The 16,601-nt window shown below is 56.4% G+C and overlaps 1 protein-coding gene across 4 annotated transcripts in view; it reads left to right on the forward strand.

Annotated features, from left to right (window-relative positions):
• The window catches only part of IQSEC3 (IQ motif and Sec7 domain ArfGEF 3), a 112,983-nt gene extending 97,721 nt beyond the window's left edge, over positions 1-15,262 (forward strand). For 2 of the 4 annotated variants that reach the window (XM_045830615.1, XM_045830616.1), the window contains 6 exons: positions 148-273; positions 2,227-2,326; positions 2,470-2,631; positions 5,624-5,716; positions 7,675-7,724; positions 11,115-15,262. In XM_045830615.1, the coding sequence (XP_045686571.1) occupies positions 148-273; positions 2,227-2,326; positions 2,470-2,631; positions 5,624-5,716; positions 7,675-7,724; positions 11,115-11,558 (975 nt within the window). In that variant the 3' untranslated portion in view covers positions 11,559-15,262. Of the gene's footprint in view, positions 1-147; positions 274-2,226; positions 2,327-2,469; positions 2,632-5,623; positions 5,717-7,674; positions 7,725-7,806; positions 8,823-11,114 lie in introns of all 4 variants that reach the window. The other 2 variants (XR_006784766.1, XM_045830617.1) reach the window with 2 other exon arrangements.
• The last annotated feature ends 1,339 nt before the right edge of the window (positions 15,263-16,601 follow it).

A 16,601-nucleotide genomic window follows, 5' to 3' on the forward strand; every position in this document is an offset into this window, starting at 1 on the left:
AGAGGTGTAGGATGTAGGTTTAGGGTCAAGTTCAGGTCCTGTAATAAAGCCCCAGGCCTCCATCGGCTCTCCTGGGACACGGGTGCTGTGCGGGCATGGGGGATTGGGAGCTCTGGCATCTCCTGCTGAGTGTGGGCCTCTCCCTAGGTGCTGTCAGTCCCCCATCGCCGCCTGGTCTGCTGCAGCCGGCTCTTCGAGGTGACGGACGTGAACAAGCTGCAGAAGCAGGCCGCACATCAGAGGGAGGTGTTCCTCTTCAACGACTTGCTGGTGGTGAGTAGACTGGCCCAGGGCACTGCCGCCCTGCTCGGCCTTGGTAAAGAGCAGTGGAAGGGGCCCTCCCAGACTGCACACAGGATGCCATGTACTTAGTGGCTGATTTACCTTGTTGGTGGCATTTTCACATTATGGGGTGTGAGGTATCTAAGGCCGATAGGGGCATTTCTATTTCATAAGTTATGAAACCAAGGCATAGAGAAGTTAAGTCATTTCCACAGTCATTCTGGAAATGAATTAGATTCCAGATCCTCCTTCCCTCCATGTTATAGAAGCCTAGGGCAGGCAGGGTACAGGGGTGGGCTTCACATCCCACTGCAGGGGCATACAGTGCTGGTCACTGGACCTAAGCGGGGCAGGCACTGTCCCTGGGCCTGGAGGGATGCTGGTGTGTGCGTGTGTGCAGGCTCACACCTGTGTCTGTGTGTATCCACATCTGTATGGCACTCCTTCTTTGGTCTTTGAAAACAAGCACCCATTCCGCACATGTCTAGTGAGTGTCTGCTGTGTGCCAGGCATCGTTGAGAGTGCTGGGAAGTAGTGATGAACAGGCTTTGGTTTCTGTCTTTCCTTTGAACCCCATATCTTCTTTATCCATGAGTCATAGAGGCACCACCTCTAAAATTATCCCAAATCTGATGATCTCATGCTAAGAGCCATCTGCCACAGAGCCAGGAGTGATCCTTCCAGAGTGCAAATCAGGCCTGTCTGCCATGCTTCAGACCTGACCCTGCTTCCTGTGCAGAAGAAAGACTTCCCGCCTCCCTGTCTGCCGCCTCCAGGACCTTTGACCTTATGCCCTCACCTCTTCCCTGCTCTGGTACCTTGCCCACAGCCTGCTTCCCATGGGCCAGGCTCATTCCACCTCAGGCCTTTGTTCTTGCTTCCCCTTCTGCTCGAAAATCTCTCCCTCTCATCCCACCTACCCCTCCACACATACCTTTTCCCTACCTCTGCCCTGTCTTCAAATGTCACTTCAAACGTCACCTCCTTACACAGGCCCTCCCGGGCCACCTAGCAAGGGAGACCAATCATTGTCTAATCCTTACCCTTTCATTTTCTTCAGAATATTTCTCAGTTCCAGAATTGCCTCATCTCTCCATTCCTTCACCTCGGTTTTTATTTGTTTGCTTGTTTTTGTTGTGTTGGTCTTCCTCCACAGAAGCAGGAGCGCCGGAGGGCTGGGCACCCCTGTCTCCCGCTTTCCTGGATTCCCAGAGCCCAGCTCATGAGAGCTGCTCAAGAAATATTTGTGTGTTGAGCAACTGGCTTACAGAGCTTTCATTTTAGTAGAGAAGGGAGATAAATAACAAGTGAGAAAACAAACAATGAAGATAGCGTCAAACTGAGAGGAAGGTGCTATGAAGACAGTGACACGGGTGATAGGACAGACCGACTGGTGTTAAGGTGGACTTTTTTGTCTTTTTAGATAGGATCGTCAAGGAAAGAACCTGTAAGGAGGTGGCATTTCATGTAAGATCTAAGTGATGAGAGTAGCCCAGCTTTGCAGAAAGCTTCAGGGAGAGCTATGGAAGGGGAGTAACATGAGCAAAGGGTCTGCAGTGGACTGAGCCTGCCCTGTTCAAGCTACAGAAAGGAAGAGAGTATGGCTTCAGCAGGAGCCAGAGTAAGGCAGGGACCAGATCTGGTGGGGTAGGAAGTGGGGATTGGCTTCTTCTAAGAACAGTGGGAATAGCCACTGGAGGGCTTTATGCAGGAAAAGAACCATATTTTGATAGAGTGGGTGTTGATTGTATATGCATATGTAGATGTATTCAACAGATGTATATGCACATGAGTATGAACATATCTTAAATATATGAGTGTGTGTGCATGTGCATGTATCTTTGTGTGTGTTTGCCTGTGTGTTCAGGGTCATCCCCAGGAGTTCATGCAGCCACACACATGTGAACACCCACCAGTGCATCTCTGTCTCCCTCTCCTGGACAGATTCTCAAACTTTGCCCAAAGAAGAAGAGCTCCTCCACGTATACTTTCTGCAAGTCGGTTGGCCTGCTGGGCATGCAGTTCCACCTCTTTGAGAATGAGTGTGAGTCCAGGTGGGACCAGAGATGAGGCAGAGGAAGGCTGGGGGAAGTTGAGAGCTGTAGGGAGGGGGGAGGGGCGAACATGCTGGACCGGTTCCTGCCTCACCTCCTGCTCACAACCTCTGGCCTGGGGTCTGGTTTGCAGATTACTCTCATGGCATCACCCTGGTGACCCCGCTCTCGGGTTCTGAGAAGAGGCAGGTGCTGCATTTCTGTGCCCTGGGCTCGGACGAGATGCAGAAGTTTGTGGAGGACCTGAAGGAATCCATTGCAGAGGTGACGGAGCTGGAGCAGATCCGAATAGAATGTAAGGACACAGTGCATCCCAGGCTTTCTGAGGTGGTTGGCAGGGAGGGCGGGCCAGCTCCCAGTCAGCAAGGGACAGAGTCAGCTTGTAGACAGACAGGACTCTGACTTTTCCCCCCACTTCGGAGTGAGTGCGGGGTGAACCAAGGACCCTCCTGTCGTGCTGAACTTCCCCCAGGTCACTGCACCACCATAGCCCCCTGCGGGCGGTCGCACTGCTCTTCTGTTTCTCCGTAGTTACCGTGAGGTGAAGTAGATTAGAGCACGCGCACACGGAGCTGCCAAGAGCCCCTCTGAGCCGGGAACTCCACTGCGCAGGAACAGGACACTGGGCCAGCCAACCAAAGCAGGAATGCAAACCAGAGTGCGGGCCCAGCATCTCGCCCACCAAACTCCCTGTGCAGCCTCTTCCCCTGGACCCAGTCCAGGTTCACATACCACATCTGGTTGTTTCATTTCTCCCATCTCTTTTCATCTGAAATAATCCCCCGACTTAATTTTTCAGAGCCCAGGCTGGTGTTCTGACTGTCCATCATCTTGGTCTTTCTGTTCCTATGAAAAGCCTGGATTCTTGACTATTCCAGTTCAGGCATTTTAGAAAACATGGGTCTCTTCGTATGTCTGGGTGGCTTACTGGTTGCCTTCCAGCTTAAGAAAAGAGCAGCAATGACCTACAACCTATGCCCATTTGCAAGCTTTTATTATTTAAGCACAGCTGCAGCTTCAGATAGTCCTTAAGACAATCAACTAAGAATGGACTCAGATAGTAAAACAGAAAATAAAACTAGACTGCAGTTCTGCCTTATACGGCCACTTAGTTGAAAAGTATTTCTAAATTCATAAAAATCCACTAGGCACCGGAAAGGCAGAGGGAGTTTTTGAACAGGGAGCTGGAGGGCAGAGAGTGGCTCTCCAGTCAGCGTTTTGGATCACCTGCCGTGTGCCAGACAGTTTGTTCCTATTCTGCTAATGCTCACAGTGATGCTGCTGCATAGTAGGTGCTTTCTCCTCAAGTGCCAGATAGATAAGACTCAGAGAGATTAAGGGGTGTGTCCAAGGCCATTCATATCAAAAGCAGAGGAGCTGGAATGTGCATTTAAGTCTAACTTTGAAGTTCATGTATTTTCCACTATGGGAGGGACAGAAGAGGTTTTGTTGGTAGTTTCCAAAACAAACAAACAAACAAACAAAACTAAATCAAGTAAAACAAACAACAAAAACATCCTCACCAACTATATACCTCTCGTAACTGCTTGGGTGGAGAGGGTATGTGAACCCCCTTTCTGCACCATTGGCATACTTGAGTTCACCAGTATAACAAGCAGACTCTTTTCGAGAGGGCTGGGCTGGATGCTCAGAGATGCAACCTCCGCTGTTGATCTTGAACATTTTCAAGTGTACACCCTGAAATAGCTTCACTTCTCTCATTGTCCAAATGTTGAGGGTGGCTCCACACAGCCCTGGGGAGCCACAGCGGGCCCACAGGCACCAGCATTGCTGGAAGAAGCACCTTTTCCCCATCAGCCTGGGAGCAGCACTTTGTGTGTCTCCCCAGAGTACAGAGGAGCAGATACTGCCAGAATGTGCGTGTCAGGAGGCGAATGTCCTCTCCTGCCGTCTAGGGAGCAGGGGGGTGGGGAGAGAGGCTCACACCCGGCTCTCAGTCTTCAGATGGGGAGGAAGGGGAGGGGCAGCAGAGGGAAGGCGCAGGGTTGGAGCAGGGAGGCAAGTGGACAGGAGAATAGAAAAATTATCAACAGCTACTCTGTATTGAGCACCGATTTTGTGCCTAGACATGGGCTGAATGCAGAACCTATTGTGTTATTTAATTCTTGCCACAACTTTCCACGAGGTGAGGAGTAGTATTCTCATCTCAGAGATAAGGAAACTGAATCTAACAGAGCCTAAGGAGGAAGTCCGAGTTCACAAGGCAATGACAAAACAATATTTGCGCCCAGGTTCCTTGGACTCCTTGCTCATTTCTCTAAAGCCAAGAAAGCCTCCCTGTGGGGAGAGGGACACATCTCAGTTCAGTAAAAGTGCCTCATATTGATTGATGCTGTGCTGTGATCCAGGCAATCAGGACAAATGGCTTTGGTTGGGGGGTTGCAGTGTGGTGTTCCTGGACTGTAGACAACCAGAGAGGTGGAAAACAGGACCCCGGGGAGCAGCTTTAATAAAAGGAACTTGAGTTATGTCTCCTGGAAAAGAGAAGCCGAAGGAGTGATTTAATAACAACTGTCAAATCTCCAAGGACAGTAACTGGCTGTTCTCTAGCGGCACCCTGAGAACAAGAAGGGAAGGGTCTGCAGTCTAGAGGGCGGCAGCCAACCTGAGTACCAGGACAGAAGCCTCGGCCACACAGGTCTGTGGTGCTGACAGGCCTTTGAGCACAGGGGCCCCTCCCGGGGCGAGCTCCGAACCCTGCGCAGGCACAGCAGGCTGTGTGCTCAGCGCCATGGGAAGCACGGCTCGCAGGTCAGACGGTACGGCAGCAGCCATTGCCAAGGTCTCCTGTACCACGTGGTTCTCACACAGTGTAATAAAAGCTAGCGTTTATTGAGCACTTGCCACAAGCCTCCTCAGTGCCTTAATGTATTTCCTCATGTAAATCCCCTTAAGGACACTTTGAAGTGGGCACTGCCGTCTCTCAAATGAAGCATGGAGAAGTTCCATACCTTGCCTAAAGCTGCACAGCTAGAAAGTAGCAGAACCAGGATTCAAACCCACACAGCCCACCTTCCTCATCTTAACCTCTCTACTGCCTGTCACATTCAAGCAGACGCAGTCATCCCGTGTACAAATGAAGACACGGAGGCTCCAGAGGGCACGTCACTTGCCGTGCAGTGGGTCCAGACGCTGAGGCCCGTGCTTCGAGGCACGTGTTAGGGACATGCCCTCCTCCTGCTCGCTGTGTCTCCTCATTCTCTTCTTCGCCTCTGTGTGGCGGAGCCTAGGGTTTCTCTCTGTTCACAAGCCTCTCCATTCCCTAGGGGAGCTGGAGAAGCAGCAGGGAGCAAAGACACTCTCCTTCAAGTCTGCAGGAGCCCAGGTGGACCCACAGTTGAAGCAGGGATCGCCTACAGGTGAGCCTTGGCTCTGCTCCGGAGTTGCAGACCCCAGGCCTGGATGGCTGGGGCCCGGGTGGCATGAAGGCCACTTGTGGCCCCTGGGCTTGGATTCCCAGGAGATCTGGGTGAGGGAAGTGCTCATTTCCATGGCCACCCTTCCTGCCGACAAGCTCCAGGCTTAATCCCGTGGGGTCTTAGCTGTGGGAGTAGGAAGGAAGTTGAGAGACCCGGGTCCCACATGCTCCATCACTGTCCTGCCTAGATGAGTTAGGCCAGGAGTCCTGATAATCCTGTCCCCAGTGAGGTGCCTTCCACCCTCACACACCCCCACTCTCTGGAGACTGCTGGTTCACTGGGGGTGCTGTCCAGACGAATGAGTCCAGCTTCAGGCTTTGTATCCCCTTTGGCCACGTCCTCGAGACCTGCTTCCTTCCTCCCACTGACACCTTTTGTCTTCCTGTGCTTCTCCCTCCCCTCACCCACCCTACTGGGAGCAAGGGACATGTACCTCCACCTTCACCCAAATGAAAAAGAATTAGAAGGAGAGGTGACATGGGAGTTAAATCCCATCCCAATAAGGCCCCAGCAAACCACCCAGAACTGTACACTCATTAGTCAGTTTGGGAATTTATGTCACATGTAACGAACACTTCCCGAGAGCCTGCGGTGTGCCCTGTGCCCAGCACTGGAAAGCCAGGGTCCTGGCAAGACATCAGCATGAGCTGAGAAACTCCAGTGGGTTTCATGCAGGTCCACACCCCTCAGTGATGGCCAGGAGGCCATGGTGCTGTGAGGGACTGCACTGCAGGGTGGGACACACCAGCCTGGAGATGGATTCATTTTCAAAGCAGGACCCAGGGCTCCTTGAGCTACATGGAGACTCTCACTGTGATTGTACCTTCTGCCCCGAGTGTGACCTGCCATCAGCATTCGTGATTCTCCCACCCCTTGCTTCTCAGCCGCCTCCTTAATTTCCACCAGGTCACAGTACTTGGGTCACTGCTGTTTTCACGGCCATTTACACACCAGAGCTGAGTCTCAGCTGTGATTCATTCTGACAGCCCACTGCACACCGAGAGCCCCAGCCTGCCCTTTTCTGCTGCAGCCCCTGGCCAGACCAGGCTGTGTCTCCAGGGCCGTTGTCAGGGGCCTCCACCCAGGTGCCTCCTGACCCCAAAGTCTGTCCCAGCTCCTCTTGTGCTACAGAAAGGACTAGCGTGGGGACCAGCAACCTACCCACTCCAGAGGCTGTGAGAAATGAGAGAGGCTCCAGCAGAGGGACCCTGGAGTGCCTGCTGGGCGGGAGGTGGGGGTGGATGGATGAGGGAGGTGACTGGGTTGGGAAAGTCATCAAGCTGTCGCTGGGGGTCCGAAGGGTCCTGGTGCTGAGCCAGGCCAGTCAGGAAACCTTGTGGCAATTACAGAGCCATTATGGGTTCTGCTAAGTGGGGCCCTGGTGTGAGTGCTATGCAGGCCTCACCTCACTGAACCCCCACCCTCGGCTAAGCAGCAGAAATAGGAACCAAAAAGGAACATGGCCCCTCCCTCAAGGAGCCTGCATTTGAAGGAGACAGATTAACATGGTGCCCACAAATGCCCAGTAGACACTCCTTGTGCTTCTAGGAGCCAAGAACCAATGCTAGCTCATTGCCAGCTTGCACAGTCCAGGTTGGGGAGGCTTTGACTGTGGGTAAATTAGGCTCAACAATGCCCACGTGAGAAGGCATGTCAGAGACCTTCGAGTCTGGGGAGGTGCAGAGAGGTGTGACATCCTGCCCACGGTCACACAGCTACTAAGTGGAAGAACTGGGCTCCAGTTTCCAGTCCACTGACCTGGCTGCCTCTGTCAGGAGCGGCGTGGCCCTCAGTCTTAGCAACCACGCCCTCTAGTGGCAGGCATGCGCAGTTTGAGGTGGGGGTAGGGATTTGTATTGGGAGGGTGGAAAGTGAGCCCTGTGCTCTTTGCTTCAAAGCCAAAAGGGAAGCCGCCCTGGGTGAGAGGCCTTCGGAGAGCACGGTGGAGGTAAGTGGAGGCTGGTTGCCCAGGTGAGTGATTCTGTGCCCCACTTGTCCTTCTTCTCACCGTCTCTTGTTTCTCTTCTCAGGTATTAATCAATGCCTCCCCAGCCCGACTCACCATTTTACCAATTTCAAGAGATACTATTAAAAGTTACTGCTAGCATGGGTAATGCCACTGTTCCAGCACCTAACTAAGCTGCAGCACTTCCTCCCATGCCCCAGTCTGGCCTGCCCCCGCTGATTGCCGTCCAAGGTCCAGCTCCCAGACTAACACCTGCACACGAAGCCCCCCACAGCATTCCCTCCCACACCCGCCCCCCAGGCCCATGTGCCCTGCACGCCACTAACTGATCCCCTAATACTTTTGATGAATCAGAGAACCTAATATTCCCCTCCCCTGAGCCCTCCTATCCTCCACGAGGGAGCCTGGACCCCTCCAGAAAGCCACCCCTGTCCTCCCAGATGCTTCTTGGAGAAGTTGGAGGCTTGAGATTGGGGGTGGCCGGGAGGGTGGAGCTTCTCTCTGGAGCAGCTGGTGCATCTGGAAAGCTGGCCACAGGCTAGGGATGTACGCAGCAGAAGAGAAGGCAGAGTAGGGCTGGGGTTGCTTAAGGGTTTCATGGGGGAGGTGATCTTTCTGAAGACTGTCCGTGTCGAGGGAAGGGCGGCCCATCCTCAAGCCACATCGGAAGGGACTGTGGAAGGAGCGGCAGCAGCTGGTCCTTCCCAGGCCCCAAAAGTGTCACCTGAGGAGCATGCAATTGCTGCTGCAAGCCTTTCTGGGTCCCTGTCCTGTACTGGCTCCCCTCAAACCCCAATGAGCCCCGTCACTCCTTTTCTGCCAAGCCTCCAGGAACCACTAGCCACCCACACAGACACAGCCTTTCCCAAACCACACCCCCAAGCTGGAGAAGCCCCATGCAGAGGTCTGAGGGAGAAGCCCTGCCACCCACCTGCCTAAGCTCAGGGAAGCCCCAGGACACTCCAGGGGAGCCCAGTTTCTTCTCTTTCCCCATGCCCCCAACCCCCCACACACCTGTGTCTGGAGGAGGCACCTTTACTCGGAGGAGCTTCCCGCCCCAGCAGCTGACAAGCCCCCAGGGTGGGTATTCCATCCCCTGCCCTTCCCCCCGCCCCATCTTCCTGCAGCTGCCCATTCTCTAGCCTTGCAGATAAACACACGAAGCTACAGCCCTCACCGCACCATAGCCCAACCTACACAGGGAGGACAAGCAACCTGATGGCCCGTTCTCCCTCCCACCCTGCCCCCAGGGCCATGTGACTATCTGCAAGGCTGCCACCCCCAGCTAGCCCCAGGGCCCTGCCAGCCTCTGCTCCCCTGCACAGGGGCAGCCTCGCTGCCCCTCCTCTCAGCTGGACCCTGAGCTCTCCTGTCCTCTGCCCTCTGTCATTTCCTTGTTGCCTGGCAGAGCCCCTCTGGCAGGTGCTTCTCCATCTTCGAGCTGTTCTGATCTGCTGCTCATGTTCCATCCTCAGTCTCTCTCTCTCCCTCTCTCTCTCTCTCTCCCCTTTCATCAGCAGGGAGGTGAGAAGGGGGTCAGAATGAGAGAATGTTTTGCTGTCACTTCCTGCTTTTCACTTCCTATTAAAGATGAGGGGTCAGGTTGAGGTGCGAGGAGGAGGAGGTGACAGTGCGGGTGGCATCACGGAGTGGGAGGTGCAGAGGCGGTGCAGGGTGAGGCAGGGGCTGTGGGCTACTTGGGGGACAAGTAGCGGGAGGAAGGGGAAGGGGGCTCGGTGAGTCTGGGCTGGAGCAGCTAGGCATTTGTCTGGGGAGGGGCCGCTATAGAGGGGAGTGGGGGTGGGGGGAGCAGGAGGGACCCAGCTTGCCCCACTGTTGTCCACTTTTCTCCTGGGCAAGAAGTGAGCATGAGCATGAGCATGTGGGGAAGAGCCAGTCTGCCCAAGTGAGGACCACAGAGGGCTCAACAGGAGGAAGGAGGCCCCGCCACGCCCTCTGCCTGCCCCGAGCCCTCAGGGCCCCACATTAGCTCGGGGGAGTCTCAGGCCTGAAAGTGCTACCAGGCTGGAGGATGAGAATGAAGAATACAGACTGCAGCCCGCTGAGCATGGCATGGGCTTGTGATGTTGACGGACAGAGAACAGGGCCCTGGGGGCTGTGGAGAGGGATGAGTGCACAGGCCCAGGAAGGGGTCCCTGCGGTTGCACCTTCTGACAATAAATAGCATCAAATCTGCTGGTTTAGGGCTGTGAGGAAGTTTGGGGCTGGCCATCCTGGTCTAGGCTTGGGGATAAGGGCCCCTCCCTGCAGTCTGGACCTTCTCTGTGCTCTGAGAAGCCTGTCTTGGGCGGTGGTGATAAGGTCAACAGGCAGCATCCTCAGAGAGAAGGGTCCCTGCCACCTGCAAAGGGCTCACGTGTTGGAAGGGGTTGTGGCATCCAGACACTTAGGGGATGAGGAATTAAACCCCTCTCCTTCCAGAATCCTCTAGCCTCCCTTCCACCCATGTCCTCCCCCTCCCCCTGCCAGCAAGAGGAGGCTAAGCTGGTTCACAGTGACCACCATGGCTGGAGGGAGGGGTCCACCTCCTTACTCCTCACCTAGGAAATAAAGATTAGAGTCCTGGGTACCCCCTCCTGCAGCAGAATAAATTTAACCAGGACCCAGGTTGGGTTAAAGAGGCAGCTAGACATCTGACTCCGGCCTTTGCTGCTCTTGAATGTGTGGTCATGGCCTAGGGAAGTCTCGGGAGGATGGGGTAGGTCCAGACCACCTCTCGGGGCCCCTGGCATTCTGGGTGCCTTCCCCCAACTGATGTCACACTGATAGGCACACCTATGTCAACAGTGACGATGAGGCTTCCTCTGTAACAAAGCCAGAGGGAGGAGCGGGCTGGAAACTCGCCATGATGCTGGACCCTGTCCCTGTGTCCTCCCTTTGTCCTCAGCACAGCCCTGGGGGGCGGTGGGGTGGGGGGTGGCAAAGGCCCTTACCCCTGCTTTTCAGGCTCAGGTGCTGGTAAAAAGGAAGGTGGGGAGAAGTGTGCCCATGGCCCCAAAGGCACGCAGCAGGTCCATCCATGAAGTCAGAATGCAGAGCTGCGCAGGGCCTGAGAGTCTTTGGTCTAACTGCCCACCTCACAGATGAGGAGACTGAGGCCTAGAGAACTGAGGCTGCTCATGGTCGGTGGCAGAACACGTCAGTCTCTTGACTGCACCCAGGGTCAGAACCTCTGTCTGCTGCCAGTTTTCCTCGGGTGGAGAGATGGGGAGTGGGTCGAGGTGAGGGCTGAGAGCCCCTCATGCACACGGGAGCTATGGAAGGGGAAAAGGGAGGCTCAGGGTAGCCAGTCCTGGTAGCTGGGAATTAGTCTTGTAACATTTCATGCTTCTCTGGCTGTTTCTAAACTAGGTGTCAATTCACAACAGGCTTCAAACGTCCCAGCACAACTCCGGGCTGGGGGCCGAGAGGGGAGCTCCGGTGCCACTGCCAGACCTGCAGCCTAGCCCCCTGAGAGAGCAGCCCCCGCCGCCGCCGCTGTTGCCACCGCTGCCACCCACGCCCCCGGGGACCCTGGTGCAGTGTCAGCAGATTGTCAAGGTCATTGTCCTGGACAAGCCCTGCTTGGCCCGCATGGAGCCCCTGCTAAGCCAGGCTCTCTCCTGCTACGCCTCTTCCTCCTCTGACTCCTGCGGCTCTACACCCCTGGGCTGCCCGGGCTCCCCGGTCAAGGTCATCCACCAGCCCCCGCTGCCCCCACCCCCACCCCCCTACAACCACCCTCACCAGTACTGCCCGCCAGGCTCCCTGCTGCACCAGCGCCGCTACTCCAGCGGCTCCAGGAGCCTGGTGTAGACTGTCCCCCCCACCGCTGTCCCAGGAGGGCTGCCTCCAGGAGCCCCTGCCACCCCTTTGCTGCGCCCCAACCCTGGCACTCTGCATTCCTGGTCACCATCCCTGTTGTTTTAGAAAGAGGACCCTAGTCCCTAGCACCTGGAGTTGCCTCACCTGATCAGGCTTCCCTTACTCAGTTGAGCACCCTCTTCTTAACTCTGGAGACACCGCCACACTCTCCTGGGCCCTGCACAGCCAGACACAGCCAGGCCTTCTCATCCTCCTGCCACCACTCGCTACATGAACCTTGGACCAGAGAGAATAGGAACTGGGGGCCTGCCCAGCTTCTTGCATCTTGCGTCTGTTGGGCCCTGGGCCTCAGACAGGGAGGGAGGTACAGGGGCTGGAGGCCAGTACCCAAGCACCAGACAGAAGGTGGCCTGGTTCCCTGCTCAGCACTAGGTGCCACCCTGGGTGGAGGAGGGTTGGCCCTGGTTCTCTGGAGGAACCAGAAAAGTGGGAGCATGAGGAGGGGAGTTTCTCTGCTGCCCCTGCCCCCCACCCAAGCATGACTGGCTCAGGAGGCTGCTGGTCTGTCCCCCCGGGTGTTGGCTGTCCTGACCACTTCCTCCCCCTGCTCTTTCTCTGGAGCTGGGCCCTGCCTGCCCGGGGCTGCCCAGGCTCCAAGAAAGCTTTGACAAAGGGCTGAGAGAGGGGGACCAGTCTCAGCTCACTCTAGGTCAAGTCCCCAGGGCTGTGGAACTGTGAGGTTAGATGTCTACAAAATGAACCGTTTTAGAGTTTTATTCCCTAGCCCCAAATAAGACCCAGGCAATGCAAAGTGCGCACTGGGCTCAAACATAAACATGAGTGAGGACTAGGTGAATTTCTCCCCCTGTGGGCGTCGGAACAGAACGAAGGAGCAGCGGTCTGTCCAGGGCACCTGCCATGTGACTTCTGGGGCCTCCTCGGGGGGTTTGGGTGCAGAGGTGGGTGAGAGAAGCAGGTGCTCCATGGGCACTTGCATGTCCCGTGCTGCCGACCCGAGCTGGCCCCTCAGCCTTTGTGTCTCCCACCTCCAGGCCTCCCCCAGGAAGGCACCAGGTCCACCTCCTGCAGGGGGTGCTAAAAGAGTTCCTACACCCTCAAAATTGCAAAGAAGAGCAAAGTGGGGCTCCCTGACCCCCTCAGGACCAAGCAGCACTGGGGAGTCAACCTTTAGGTGACCCCACAGAGCCTGGGCAGCCCCCCTCAAAGACCGCAGGAGGCCCCTGGCCCCAGTCACGCCTTTCAGGCAGCGTCTGTCCCGAGCCAGTCTGGACTCCTCAGCCCAGGGCCCTCACCCAAGGCTGGCCTGCACTGGGCTCCCCTCCTCCCGGGAGCCCGTTGCCCAAGCAGCCCGAGCGATGGACGTGAACATGGGCCAGGTCTAAAGTGAACACGCTTCTCCCAGACCCCACCCCGTGTCCCACTGCAGTTCCCTGGGCCAGCGAGGAGACTGGTTCTTCTCCCGCTCTCTGTGCTTCCAGATGACCTAGTTGTGTTGGTACGTGTGGAGTCACCAGACGTCATTACGATGTCCCCCAGCGAGTTTGTTTCTGGCCATGTCTTTGTTAGTCTGGATTCCATAACTTGTGACCAGTTGCTGCCTCCTCCACTGTGGCTCCACAGCCAAGCTGTCTTTGTCCTGTGGTCCTGCCCCCTCTGCTGTGTCTCTGCTGTGACAGGGACACTGCAATCAGAGCCTTCCAGAACAGAGTGGCTGACAGGGGGGGTGCACAAATTCAGACACACTTGACCCCCCTGGCCAGGGCAGGGCCCCCAAAGGCTGAGAGCAGGACAGCAGGGGCAGAATCGTGGGTGTGGGCGTGAGGGTATCTTGAACAAGCATCCAGAAGTGGAGTGAGAGTCACGGACGGGTGTCAGGGAGGATGAGTTAGGGAGGAAGAGGAGCTTTGAGGCGGCTGATGTGTTTATGATGGAGTGGGGGCCGCGAGTGCCAGGGGCTGGTGAGGAAGGACCCCAGCCCTGGCCATTGGGCTCTGTGTCAGCCGCTCACACAGCGCTCCCAGGTGACAAAGTGCCAGCCTCCCTGTCAATGGGCACAGCAACTTGGGCCCCTCCCTCCCACCCCTGCTGCAGCCCTGACCTTCTCTGAGAACCTGGATGCTCAGGGCCCGGGGTCTCAGCCCCCAGACCCCAGCACTTCGGTGGCTCCCTGGGCCCCACCGGCCGTACTGGGGGTCATGGCCTAGGAAGCAGACCCACCCAGGCTCAGCAGCACGTGGGGTCAAGCCTGAGCTGTGAGGGGCTTTTAATCCCCAGTGGCCTGGGGCAAGGTGCAGCTGGCCCTCCTCACTGTTGAGGGAGCAAGAGTCCCCAGTATTTGCATCCTCCCTCCCCTGATCAGCCAACAGGCTAAGGCTGGGACCCACCTCTGTCCCCACCCCCAGGGCCTGGCCCCCAGAGGCCTTGGCTGAGCCTCCTGCCCTTGCAGAGGCCCAGCTGGAGATGCGAAGGTGAACACTGGCCCTCCTGCTCTCCCGTGCTGAGGGGCAGTGCTCGACGGCCGAGCCTCCAGACACAGCCTCCTGGGTGTGCGCCCAGTTACCCCGACATGCCCTGCTCCATCAACTCTCTAGGCCTTACTTTGGGGGACCTGAGCCCCTCTCTCAATTTTATCCATTTGGCTCTGGCTCCAGAATTAGGAGTAGAGATGAAACTAGCTTTTCCACCCACTTTTGGGCAAGTCCCACCTTCACACCTGCCCGGGCAGCTTGACCTTAGAAGCCTGCCTGCCTGCCCGCCCGTGTCCAACGGCACACACCTTTATCAGCCCTGGGTCCTTGACCCCTGAAATCTGTAGCCCCACCCCCACCCCACCTGTTCCCCCATGGCCTGCCAGAATGTCTCTTTGTGCCCAATAGGCTTCCCCGACAGCCATCTGTCTGTCCTGTGTTAGGCTGTACATCCTCCCTGCTGCACCCTCCTCCCTGCGGACGCCCCTTCGCCCCATTGGAGAGGAGCCTCTCCAGGGAAAGGCAGGGTGGCTGCTCCCAGCGACTAATCCAAATGGCAAATATTTTGTAACGAAATAGCCCAGAGGTATTTTATCTGTTCAATTCATAGAGTTTTAGAGATTATATTGAAATATGTCTCTTGAGCAAACTGTGTCAGCTGGATTTCTTTCATTAAGCAAGAGGGAGGGGCCACCTGAACTCTGACTGTCTAACTGGCAAGATTCTGGAGCCAGAGGACCTTCTGACACCCTCAGCCCTGGGGTCTTTGGGGGGCAGCTGGGCGGCCAGGTTGCTCTGCTCTGGCCACAGCAGCATCAGCCCTGTCCCCCAGGGTGTGACACCCCCAGGGTGACACACTTCTGAGCCAAGCTGTGACATGACTAGGGGGCTCTGGTTGGGGGTGCCATCTGATGGGTGGGCACTGAGTAGGAGCTAGGGGTGCAGGGCCAGAGAGGTGACCCCCACTAACACACACACACTCACACTCAGCTTTGAGAGAGCATGTTACAGTGGAGACCAGGGGCGGCTCCGGAGGAGGAAGCACTGTAACAGTCAGTGTGTGCCCCGCAGTACAAGGGGTGAGGGGCCAGGGCCCCACGGGCCCTGCTTGGCTTTCTGTCATGGGAGCAAGGGCGTGTTAGGGGTCAGGGTCCCACTGTTAGATCACCAGCCTCAGGGGACTGTCCCCAGATGTCAGCTCTGAAGCCTGACCTAATCTCAGTGGCTGCTTTGGCAAGCCCTGGGGTGTGCTCTTCCTGTGTGCAGGGGCAGCAGACTCAGGTGAAAGGACTGAGGGCATGTTGGTGGGGAATGTGCATGGAGCCAGAGAGTGTAGTGGAGCGAATGTCTACTGAGCCCCACAGTGTGCCAGGCCCCCTGCTTGTTGCTGGAAGGGATGCTAGGATTCTGCAGAGGGATGTGACACTAGCCAAGTGGCTGCAAGGCAGGAGAGCAGACTGAAATCAGGGCTGGGAGAGACACACACACAAGGTGCTTGGTGAGCATTCACCTCTACGTGCAATGCTCAGACCAGCCTCCACCAACAAGCTCAGCATAGCAACTTGCAGCCGGGGGAGAGGAGAGAGCCTCCCAGTAAAGCTGGTGCATCAGAGGCACTGCACTGTGGGAGAAAAGCAACCGGCCAGGATAGCTGGTCCAGGGACACTTCGAAGACAGCACCTAGCTCCCCTGGCAACTGGAGCTCTGAACACCCAGAAACCTCGAGAGCTCCCCAGCCTGAATCCCCTCATTCCCTGTTCAAATGAGAGGGAACATGACCTCATCCTCCTCCCAGGATGAGGGAAATTCCAGGAAACGCCTGGGGCCAGCTTTGACCTGTCATGTCCTGGGAACTCTTTGACCCTGGAAGCTGAGGACGGGTCCCCTGAGAGGCCTGGGAGAGAGAGGGCTGAGGGTCAGGAGGACCTGCTGCCGTCTGTGTGGGATTGTGGGGCAATGCCGCCATTCTCCAAGTCTTCCGGCCCCTGGAGAGCCTGCTGGGGTGCCAGCTCCCTCTGGGTACGTCTGCCATAGGGACGGACAGCTGTGGTCCATGCAGCTCCCCTGATGACTCAGAGGCATCAGCCAAGGACTTGGAATGTTTCCTGGAAGGTGTCTGGGATTTACAGGTTCCTGGCTGAAAACAATGGGCCAGAACAAGATCCCGGTGCTGGTAGTCTGGGAAAACTCAACGAGCTCAGGAACACCTGGCATGCACTAGGTGCTGACCCGGGTGCTGGGACATGCCTCGAACAGAATGTGTTCCTGCTCTCCAGGAGTTCCCACTGGGGGTGCCAGCAGAAATCAACAAAGGAACTGGCTGTTTCCACACGGCAGATGGTGGCAAACTAGAGGGGAAGGGGAGGGGCTGTTTTAGAGTGGGCGTTCAAGGAAGGCCTCTCCAAGGAGGCAGGTTCCACAGGGCGAAGGTCAGGTCAGAGGACAGGCAGCCGTTCAGAGACCACCTCTACGGGGATGATCTGCATGGGACTGTTTCCTGATGTATGACTTTACTTACGTGAAAATTCTTCCTAATCTTACCTAG

The sequence above is a fragment of the Phyllostomus hastatus genome, unplaced genomic scaffold (assembly GCF_019186645.2).
Source record: "Phyllostomus hastatus isolate PE091 unplaced genomic scaffold, TTU_PhHast_1.1 phas_contig_152, whole genome shotgun sequence".
Taxonomy (NCBI): Eukaryota; Metazoa; Chordata; class Mammalia; order Chiroptera; family Phyllostomidae; genus Phyllostomus; species Phyllostomus hastatus.